Raw genomic sequence first — 11,668 nt, 5'->3', positions numbered from 1 at the left:
TTCATCCTCAGCAGGAGTCTACTGCATTTATTGCAAGAGATATAACAGCTTTCAGATATAAATGAGAAGGCTTGCTGATTGGTTGGTTGAACACCTGATCAGGTCTAAAGATTTGTCATTTCCAGTGTCAAGGCATTTTAATACTAATTGACATCATTGACATATCTATTTGCATTGCCAGTTGTTGCTATGTCAGCAATAAAATTAGGGAATTCGAAGATAGCTGATCTACACTATTGGATCTTTAGAACCCCATGGAATGATTGTTACGATTTAAACGTCTGCTTTTTATATATAAATTGGTTCCTCCTCCTACTAATTCAGAAGCACTTTGCTTTGTAATACAAATCCCAAAGTGCCTTTTGACAGTGTGTAGACTTCCGCATACGAAACACATCCAATCAGAAGCATGCATAACTAAATTTCATTTGGTAAATTACGTTTTGACATCTTAAATTCAAACAAGCAAATGAACCAAGTGTTTGAGGGAAAATCTATGTCGTTCGCAGTGCACTATGTGAATAAATGACAACGTCAAATCGCTTAATTTAATTTAGCACTCAGTACAGCATTCTGTTTACCCGCTGCTATGGTTACGGATATAACTTTCCTGAAGACAAATGCTATAGCCTACTGTTCTGACTAGGTTAAACTCGTTTGCTTAGTTGCTAGTTAGTTTTTGTAATATACGTGGTGTGTGGTGCAGCTTTGTTTTGACTTTCCGCTAAATCTCTCAGTGCTATGAACGACTACGTGGTTATTCGCCAGATAGGACAGGGTGCGTTTGGGAAAGCGCTCCTGGTCAAAGAGAGGAATGGCTACGCACGCCAATGTGTCGTAAAGCAAATCAACTTGAGTCTGGTGAGAATCAGTTGAACCAGTAGAGCAGAAATTTATGTTTGATGTTGCCACTTTTATGACATTGTTATTTCTTTCTGACGCTCTTTCTGACGCTTTCTGACCTGTACAGAAGATATGGTTTGTTATGGTAGCAAATCAGTCTCAAAATTAAAGTTTAATACCCAAAATGGCAATGTAATCCTAAATTGGCATTTACATGTTCCACTCATACAAGCACCTTTGAGCTCAAAATTCAATTTCAAATACAGTAATTCAATTTTGATTTGCAAATTGGTAGATGTCTATTGTAATTATACATCAATGATTGTAAAAAAAAGCTCACCTGTACTGCTTAGCATGCTATAGTCCTGTCCTGACGTCTTTTCATATTGTATTTACTAGAGGTGTCTTCAACTAAAGATTTTCACAGTCGAATCTGATTCGTCAGATTTTCCTAATAGTCTAATTGGGGTTTTTTTTTTTTTTATCTAAAGCACCTTAAACAGGATTCCATGGCTTATCATTCAGGATTTTTTTCCACTTCAAAGTAAAAACCTAAAACACTCAGAAAAATTTATAAACATGGTAGGTTGGCTTTATTCAGCTTTCATTTATTTATTTATTTACTTATTTATTTTTTAATGAAAAGTTAGAGAACATTAACAAAAGAAATTCACAGTCAGTGCGCAGTGCGCATATCGAACTGTCAGACAGGCACTGTGCAAAATGTCAAAAATATTTTAAATAAAATATGCCTGCCTGAAAATATTTTTAAAATTTCCACACAACAACAAAAAGATTATAGGTAAAGGTTCAAGTAACGGGGTTTATAAAGCAAACAACAACAAAAATGCCAGTGGCGGCCTCTGACAAATATCTCAGGGGGGGGCAATTGTTGTGATGACATCCAAGGTGACCATTTCAGTGGGTACATAAAAAAGTGACTTAACCAATAAAAATATAATCCGAAATATATATTTCTCTTTACATTATAGACTGTACAGTATTTGTGCACCGATATATCTTGTAAATATCACCTTGGTTAAAGCTCTACAATGACTGAACAATTAACTGTGGTCAACAAAAATCGTCATCTCAATTTGCCCTCACAAACAACTTTAAACATGGAGAGAGGCCAGATTTACCATTAATTAAAAGTGAATCTTTCCCACTCACTGTCACGGTACAGCCCTGACCCCTCCCTCTGGGCGTGTGTTTATGTCATCTACGTCCAGTCGTCTGCGTCTGTGTATCATCGTAGTTGTGGTTGTGTCCGAGTGTGATTATCAGTTTCACTTGTGGCTCGTCTCGTCATCACTCGGGGATTATGTGGTTTGTCTATTTAGTGTGCGTTCGCGCAGTGTCCCGTGTTCGTCTTTGTTAGAATCGTTCACGTGCCTGTTTTGTGTTGTTCTACGTGCACTGACTGCGCTTATTCGTACTATTAAACGTGTTGTTTGTATCTGAAGACTGGACTCGTGTCTCGTCCTTCCTCCAGCACTACGACGTCACACTCACAATAATTTCTGTATTCCTCAGACAGCATTGTAGGTGTTGCATTTTAGAATATAAATGGGCAACAGCATTAAGGATGGAACAGAATGCAGGGAAAGCAGAACAGGGCGCTAGATACTTCACAGCCTGCTAGCCATGTTTTCCGTTCACACCAGTTTTGCAAAAATCCTCGGTTATATTCTTTTCCTCCCTTTGTAGACACTTCACTTGTTTGATGTTTAAATTTGGTCTTGGTGGCCCAAATTCCTTAGTTGCTAGTTTATCTTGATTATTACGACGACAGAATGGCACTTCTCTTAATGAAACGATTGAGTTGTTCTGAGTTGAAGGAACGCTGGCCGTGTTGAGCGGATCGCTAGCTGCCGTTATTTTCCCTACGTTACGTCTGACACAAGCACGTAAGTGCGAGCCCTCCCGGAATCCATACACATTGCATTGCAATGCCTACACACACAAAAAAAACATTAACATGAGAGTCTACCAGAGCAAACAGGGGAGACTAAAATCGCCCAAAAAGGGGTGGTACTACAAGGAATGCACCTCAACGCTGATTGGACAATGGCATTCAGAGGCAAGAGAAACTGTCCAGAACAGGCATAGCTAGTTAAATGTCGTGATAGAACATGAGAGAAAAAAAAACCTCCCTTTTCATCCTTTCATGGTGCATCACCCAATCGCCCTAATTAACAAACCACCCATGCGCACCGCGACGAGATGACAAGACCAAAACGGCTGAACTGGTTTTTTTTCGCCTTACGCGTTTTAAATGGTATGCCATGTTGGTTTTTGTTCTGTGAAATGAAAGACGTTGATGACATAGGCTAACTTGCACTTTACTTTGTTTGATTCATCTTTATCTTTTTCAAAATACCACACTTTTGAAGTTTTTTTAATAGCCATTATAATCTCGGCAGATGCTGACTATCCTGTAGCATGTTCAGCTCCGCTCATTTGGATTGTGCAACTGCAGGGTGTGATTTATTAATGTGTAGTAAGGAAGATGCCTGTTGTTAATGCGCACACATAATTTTAAAATATTTATTAACAGAAATTAGGATGATTTTATTTGACAAAAGGCTATATATAATGAAAACAAAGACATTTCATGTAACAACTAATGCTTAACAGCATCCTTGGGCACCCCCATGCAGTTAGAATGGTACATTCGACTATGACATTCATAGTCGACTAAGGGGTATAGTCGACTATAGTCGAATCAGCGACTATTGCAGGTCACCCCTAGTATTTACATATACATATTGATGCTTTATTTGTATCTTAATTTATATGAAAATGTATTTCCCAATTTGAATAAGCATGTTCATGCAAAGGTTTATCAAAATTATAATTAAAATCTCATTCACTTTATAGCTAGGCCATGCATTTGCATTCCATGATAATGTCTTTGAAATGTAATTTTCAACCTTACCACCATGCTAAAAAGATGTAAAAATTCAAATGTTAAAGGAGAAATCACCGCTCTCCTGTTTGCAATAACATTACAATGCTAACAGTGCTCAGTTTGTGTCCAAAAGCATTTTCACAATGCATTTAGAGCAGAATGCATTTTTATTTTCATGGATTTACATTTCAGTCAGCCAATCAGATTCAACAGCCAATCAGGACAGGACTATAGCACGCTAAGCAGTACAGGTGAGCTTTTTTACAATTATTGATGATAATGATCAGGATCGTTTAACATTTTTCGCGTGGTGGTGGTAGCGTGGTTCCTTAAGGGCAGAATCTACCCATTGTCTATTTCTGAGACTACCGCCATGGATGCCAATGTATTCTCTTCGATTACGATACATCTGTCCATTGACCTCACCAGCAGAGGCAGAATTCTTTTTTGTGGAAAAAAGGATGGAGGCCTGCACCCATGCATTGACTACCGCAGGCTGAATTCTATCATGGTAAATAATTATTATCCACTCCCTTTGGTGCCCGTGGCACTGGAGGAATTGCGTGAGGTGAAAGTTTTTACAAAATTGGATTTACAGGTTTTTTTTAGCACATTTACATTACTATGGAATTACATTAAATTGTGTCAGACAAGGGTTCAAAATTCACCTTTCGAGTATGGCAGACTTTTTGTGAACTGTTAAACATCCCTGTGAAGCTGACTTCTGGTTCTCGTGCACAATCAAACTGTCACGCTACAGCCCCGGACCCCTCCCCTTGGGGCGTGTCTTAGTAGTCTGCATCCGTGTATGTACATGTGGGAGTGTGGTTGGGTGTGTGTATGTGTTCACTCATGTCATCAGTCTAATGTGTTTCACGCGGTGCTTGTTAGTTAATGTATATAAAGTGTGTGTGTGTGTAATGTCCTGTGCTCGTCTTTGTTTTAAGTCTCATACGTAGTTCGTTTCGTGTTGTATGTGCGCTGTCTGTGCAAGTTCGGCTACAAAGAGCAGTCCGGTGGCAAAAACTACAGATAAATGACAACGGGAAGTCTGTGATTACACCCATGGTCAACTGGTAGGGTTATCTACTAAGGATTTACGGTTAAAATTTTTAACTACGCTATAATGGTTTCTTCCCCATTCTATGTGGTTTAACCCTGTTTCCTACAAGTCAAATTTATTTATATAGCGCTTTTTACAACACATGTTGTCACAAAGCAGCGTTACAATTTTATGGGTTGAGACCCCCAATGAGCAAGCCAGAGGTGACAGTGGCAAGGAAAAACTCTCTAAGATGGCAGAGAGTTAAATAAAATGTGCCATATTTTGTCAATTGTGATTTTTTCACCGCAATCAAAAGTTGTCCTCTGCTTTTAAATCCCCTCAGTTATGGAATTGCCTTCCAGATCCAATCTGAGATTCTGATACAGTTCCAATCTTTAAATCTAGACTTAAGACTCACCTATTTAATCAAGCCTTCAGTTAATATTCTATATGTAAAGGTGTGGAGGTCAGGGGCCCCAGTCATTGATTCTTCTGGTAGTCTGAGATGTTGATGCTGTCATCCAGCCATGTCATGTGATCATTCTAGTTGTGACAATGATTTGGATGGAAAGCAATGGTTCAATGAGCCCTCATGACTGAGATCACCTCCAGGCCCTTCCCTTTAATTATTCTGTTATAGATAAGCTCTCAACCTGTATTTTATATCTTGGTTGCATGCTTCTACCAAAGACAATTTCATACAAGCACATAGAAAATGGTCTAGCATGCCAGTGGATGTGCAGATGCCGTGGTTGGATATGCCATTGCCGCAAGAGGACGCACTGATGCCAACTCCTACCTGAGGCTCACCGTCTGCATTGGACTGAGACTAAGCCTGGAATTAGAACTATAACTATAGAACTATATTTGCACTACAAATACAGACTTCTGCTAGCGGGCCACCCAATGGAGGATGGGCTCCCTTTTAAATCTTGGTCCCCCCAAGGTTTCTTCCAACTCATGGCCTGGTGGTAAGGAACTGGTCTTGTGACCGGAGGGTCGTGGGTTCGATTCCCAGACCTGAGGCCATGACTGAGGTGCCCTTGAGCAAGGCACCTAATCCCAACTGCTCCCCGGGTGCCAGGCTAGGGCTGCCCACCACTCTGGGCACGTGTGATCCACAGCCCCCTAGTAATCACTAGTGTGTGTGTGTGTGTGTGTTCTAACTTCACAGATGGGTTAAAGGAGAAAGCTCCGCCTTGATATTTAACAACATTGACTGTTGTTCACCTACCTGGTCTGCACTCTCCTGTCATCAAGGACGGTATAGAGAATACCTCGTGAATTGGGAGGGTTACAGCCCAGAGGAGCATTGCTGGGCTAAAGCTAATGACATCCTGGACCCCTCCCTCATACGGGACTTCCATGGCTTACATCCTGCTTATCTGTCCCCTCGCCCCCAGAGTCTCCTTTGGGGTCGTACTCATGCATTTGGTGCGACTCCTTGGGGGAGTGGGGGATACTGTCAGAAGGCTACTTAACCGGTGACCGAACGGGTTGTTGAGTGTACGCTGGCGCATTTGGCTGCCGCTGGTCACCCGTAACGAGCAAACCATTTTTAGTATTTTTACCTTTCTATTCTTAAAACTCTCCAACTGGATCTCATCTGGCTCACCTGGCGCTGCTTACCTGCTACTCCCATCTACAATGTGGATTAACAGGATGTACATCTGGTCCATATTCACCTGGATTCTTCTCTCAAATACCTATCAACCTGTGACTGGTATACTGCAATACTCAGTTGCTGAACTTCTCCGTCTGCGGACCCTCTCTGTAACTCCGCTGGCATCCCTTCACCTCATTTGAATCCACTGCTTGTAAATTGTCTGAACCCACTCCCATCATCATACTTACTGTCTACTGCCCCCCCCCCCCCCAAACACAACAGTGAGTTTTTAAATGACTTTGCTGCTCTTCTAGCACACGTCCTAGTACTCACACCAAATATTATAATACTGGGAGATTTTAATATACACATGGACAATACTAATAACTCTCTAACCAAAGATTTCACATCCTGTCTTGAAAGTTACAGTCTCCAACAATACATTAATGTCCCAACACACTGTAAGGGACATATTTTAGACCTAATCTGCTGCTCTGGAGTCTCTCCCTCTCATATAAAAACAGATGAGCTTCCCATATCTGATCATTTCCTCCTTACATTCAACATCAATCTTCCTTTCCCAGCTACTAAGTCACTTCCCCGTCCCATCTCCTTCCGCAATATTAAGAATATTGACCTTGACACATTTTCTTTGTGTCACGTCTAGCCCCTCCCTCCTCCCTGGTCCCGCCTAGCCCCGCTCCCATTCGTCCATCCGTCTGTCTGTCACGCCCTCGTCGTCAGTCTCACACACCTGACTCTCGTTTCACCGTCTTGTTTTCAGTGTATAAAAACCCCCTAGTGTTTTACCCCGGTGTCGGTCATTCCCTGTACGTGAGTCCCTGGTTGCTTCTCTGTTCTGCTTCCTCCCGTTCGTTCTTGTGTCCTCACTTTTAGTCTAGTTCCCTGTATTTTGTATTGGATTTCCTTTGTATGTTTGGTTATACTGTTGTGCCTTGTGCTCCTGTTCCCTGTTGCCCTGGTTCCATTGCTACTCATGTGTTTATAGTTGTTGTTGTTATGTTCATTTCGTTAGCGTCCCCCAGTTGTTTAGCTGATCCGTATGTTTAAGACTTTTTCTTATGTGTAGTATAGCTCCCTTAGTATACTTACCGTGTTGCTTGTTCACCCTCCTATGTTCCCTGTTTTAGTTCTCGTACCCCTTAATATCTTGTAGTTTCTTCGTTCGTATATTTGTCCCCATTATTCTGTTTCCCCCTCAGTAGTTGTACCCTGTTGTAGCCTTGTCTTTTGCCCCTAGTAATATAGTTATTCCCTGTGCTGTCTTGTCTGTTTCTGTTTTCTATTAAATCCTTCTTTATTGCATTTGCGTCACTCCTGCTATCTCCCGCCCCGTGAAACGTTACAGAATGACCGACCTAAGTGTGACGCAGCAAGAGTCTTTTACCTCAGGTAGTCCCTTAGTTCCTGAGAAAAAGGACTATTTTTTGTCCAACCTGGATGCCCTACAGGCATTACTGGTTAGGGACTCAAGGGGAAACTACGTCACCCTACCGTCGCTAGCTCATTGCCCGGAGGAATACGATGGGGAGACCGGACCTGCTGACAGCTACATCATGCAGTGTACATTGTATATCAGGTTACTAACATGCCCCAAACCTCCAGATGACGTCTTGGTTCTGTTTATGCGCTCTCTGCTGAAAGCCAAGGCACTGGAATGGGCGAACTTGGTGCTGTCAAAGCGTATGACTGAAGCACTGACCATAGAAGGTTTCTGCAGGTATATGCGCTCCAGGTTCGCTGGTGTCACTGTTCAGCCCCCCTCCCATTTGATTGGGGGTCGTGCAACAGGGGTACCCCCCAAGGAATTTCTTGTGGGTGGCTGTATCCACATCCAAGGATCCAAGCCGGCCGACCCCGTCGGTCATGTGAAGGGATTCATGGACCACCCCGATGACTGCATCCTGGAAGCCACTCCCCAAAGGCCCCCCAAGAATTTTTTGGGGGGACGCAGTGGCCACTCGCCCCAGGAGTGGTCAGCTCGGGCCCGTGATGACGTCGGCCCGGAGGTTCCGCCCCCTGATGACGTCGGCCCGGAGGTTCCGCCCCCTGATGACGTCGGCCCGGAGGTTCCGCCCCCTGATGACGTCGGCCCGGAGGTTCCGCCCCCTGATGACGTCGGCCCGGCGACCACGCCCTCCGATGACGTCAGTTCGGCGACCACGCCCTCCGATGACGTCAGCTCGGCGACCACGCCCTCCAATGACGTCAGCTCGGCGACCACGCCCCCCGATGGCGTCTGCATGGTGAACTCGCCCCCCCGATGACGTCTGCACGGCGACGCCGCCGGTTCCCGCTGCTCGCCAGCGGCCCCCGCCTGTTCCCGCTGCCCGCCAGCGGGCCCCGCCTGTTCCCGCACCCCGCCAGCGGGCCCCGCCTGTTCCCGCTCCCCGCCAGCGGGCCCCGCCTGTTCCCGCTCCCCGCCAGCGGGCCCCGCCTGTTCCCGCTGCACGCCAGCGGGCCCCGCCTGTTCCCGCTGCACGCCAGCGGGCCCCGCCTGTTCCCGCTGCACGCCAGCGGACCCTGCCTGTCTCAGCTGCACGCCCGGCTCCCCAGGACACTCCTCAGCTTACGCCAGCCCCCCCAGTGACTGCCTTGCCCGCCTGTGGGCCTGGAGCTGGTTTTTTGCTGAACTGTCCGGACACTGTCCCTCCTGTTAACCCTGTTTTACACTCACCTGTGTTCCCTTTTTTGCCCTGTCCCCTCCCTGGCTTCCTGTTGGTCCCCGTTCCTGTGTGCGTGTCTGTCCGCGTCCGCGTGCCTGTCCCTGTGTCCGTCCTTGGTGGTGTCCTCCATGTCCCTGTGCCAGTCTCTGTTCCCCAGGTAGTCACCCACTTTGTTCCCGTCCCTGTCTCCGTCGTCCTCCGTCTGTTTGCCTCTGTGTCCCAGCCTTCCCGAGAGTCCAGTCCTGTTCCCTTGACCCAGTTTTTGTCCAGCCCCTTAGCTCCGCCCCCTGTGCCCGCTCCCCGTTCTGTCTCGTCTGGCCCCGTTCCCTCGTCGCCACCCGTTCCTTGTCCTGGTCCTCCCCTGCGTCCGGTGTCCGGGCCATTGTGTCCGTCCTGCCCCGTGTCTGTTGTCCCTGCCCCGGCCTCGCCCACTCGTTTCCCTCTGTGTTATGGTGTCTCTGTCCCCAGCGTCTGTCCGGCCCTCCCTGGTTGGCGTGCCCCGGAGTTGCACGCCTTGAGGGGGGGTTATGTCACGTCTAGCCCCTCCCTCCTCCCTGGTCCCGCCTAGCCCCGCTCCCATTCGTCCATCCGTCTGTCTGTCACGCCCTCGTCGTCAGTCTCACACACCTGACTCTCGTTTCACCGTCTTGTTTTCAGTGTATAAAAACCCCCTAGTGTTTTACCCCGGTGTCGGTCATTCCCTGTACGTGAGTCCCTGGTTGCTTCTCTGTTCTGCTTCCTCCCGTTCGTTCTTGTGTCCTCACTTTTAGTCTAGTTCCCTGTATTTTGTATTGGATTTCCTTTGTATGTTTGGTTATACTGTTGTGCCTTGTGCTCCTGTTCCCTGTTGCCCTGGTTCCATTGCTACTCATGTGTTTATAGTTGTTGTTGTTATGTTCATTTCGTTAGCGTCCCCCAGTTGTTTAGCTGATCCGTATGTTTAAGACTTTTTCTTATGTGTAGTATAGCTCCCTTAGTATACTTACCGTGTTGCTTGTTCACCCTCCTATGTTCCCTGTTTTAGTTCTCGTACCCCTTAATATCTTGTAGTTTCTTCGTTCGTATATTTGTCCCCATTATTCTGTTTCCCCCTCAGTAGTTGTACCCTGTTGTAGCCTTGTCTTTTGCCCCTAGTAATATAGTTATTCCCTGTGCTGTCTTGTCTGTTTCTGTTTTCTATTAAATCCTTCTTTATTGCATTTGCGTCACTCCTGCTATCTCCCGCCCCGTGAAACGTTACACTTTGAATATTGATTCCACTCTGGGCATGAACACACACAACTTATCCACTCCTGAAAAATTGGTTCTACATTATAACTCTGGACTCCAAAATATTCTCAACTCTCTTGCTCCACTAAAAACAAAATTTGTCACCTTTTCACATACAGCTCCTTGGTTTACACCTGAACTCCGGATAATGGAAGCTAAAGGACAACAACTCCATAAGAGAACTGGTCTGATTGTTCATAAAGAACTGTATTTTAATCATATTCTACATTACAAGGACTCCATCAACAACGCTAAATCTATTTACTACTCAAATATCATCTGTTCTAATGCGGGAAATTTTAGATCATTGTTCCCTGTACTCAAAAACATTAACTGAGCTCCTGATACTCTTTTTCTCAATGTTTACTCAGCTGATTTCTGTAACTCTCTCATGTCCTACTTCACTCTGTCCTGGGCCCCCTTCTTTTCATTATCTACCTCCTTCCCCTTGGGAATATCTTCTGTAAATATAATATCAGTTTTTATTGCTATGCGGAAGACACCCAGCTCTACGTCTCCGGTAAACCGTCCCTCAGCCTTCAGACTTCCACCTTCATAGACTGCTTAGCAGAAATAACATCCTGGTTTACAATTTCTTTAAATTAAACAGTGATAAAACTGAGGTTTTTCTCGTAGGTACGAAATCATCACTATCCTAAGTAAACAGTTTTTCCCTGAACATTGATAACTGCTCAGTTTCCCCTTCTCCTCAGGTTAAGAGTCTGGGTGTCATTCTCGACAGCACTCTATCATTTCAATCACACATCAATAACATAACCCGGTCTGCTTATTTCTACCTTCGTAATATTAACCACCTCCGCCCAGTGATGTCAGTTACTCTAATCTTACCACTTTTTTCGGTAACGAGTAATATAACGCGCTACTATTTCCAGTCCAGTAATCAGATTAAAGTTACTTATCCAAATAACTGTGTGTTACTATTTTTATTTTCCCTAGTAAAAATATATATTTTATCTTTCTTCTTGGCTCAGTTCTAATTTGTGTCTGACCGTAGCGCTCGACTCCGCACGCTGCGCGCGACCCTGTGAGAGCGCGAGCGCGTTTTACAAGTAATTTTTTGCAGTGTCCTCCCGTAACGATGTGTGGTAGTATAAAGAAACACCCCTCAAAAACAGGGGAAGGAACATTTACCTGAAGAATTTTAATGTTGCACTGTGTTCCACGTTTGAAAAGTGCTGGAATTTTGACTAACGTCGCCTACTTTAAAATGCTTAAAATTGTAATGGTATTTCGTTTCACAAGCTGTCTGACTGAACAGGGGTGGGTTTCCCGAAACGTTCGTA

General features: G+C 44.8%; 1 protein-coding gene across 7 annotated transcripts in view; it reads left to right on the top strand.

Annotated features, from left to right (window-relative positions):
- Nucleotides 1-502: 502 nt before the first annotated feature.
- Nucleotides 503-11,668, top strand: part of nek5 (NIMA related kinase 5) — a 47,231-nt gene continuing 36,065 nt past the window's right edge. For 3 of the 7 annotated variants that reach the window (XM_077002043.1, XM_077002041.1, XM_077002039.1), the window contains exon 1: nucleotides 508-861. Coding sequence is in view for 5 of the 7 variants with exons in the window: in XM_077002041.1 (XP_076858156.1) it covers nucleotides 742-861 (120 nt within the window). In the remaining 2 variants the exon portion in view is untranslated. Of the gene's footprint in view, nucleotides 862-11,668 lie in introns of all 7 variants that reach the window. The other 4 variants (XM_077002042.1, XM_077002045.1, XM_077002046.1 and 1 more) reach the window with 3 other exon arrangements.

This window comes from Brachyhypopomus gauderio, chromosome 4, assembly GCF_052324685.1.
Source record: "Brachyhypopomus gauderio isolate BG-103 chromosome 4, BGAUD_0.2, whole genome shotgun sequence".
In the NCBI taxonomy this organism is placed as follows: Eukaryota; Metazoa; Chordata; class Actinopteri; order Gymnotiformes; family Hypopomidae; genus Brachyhypopomus; species Brachyhypopomus gauderio.
Note: the sequence above shows the minus strand (reverse complement) of the source record. Positions and strands in the feature narration are given on the sequence as shown.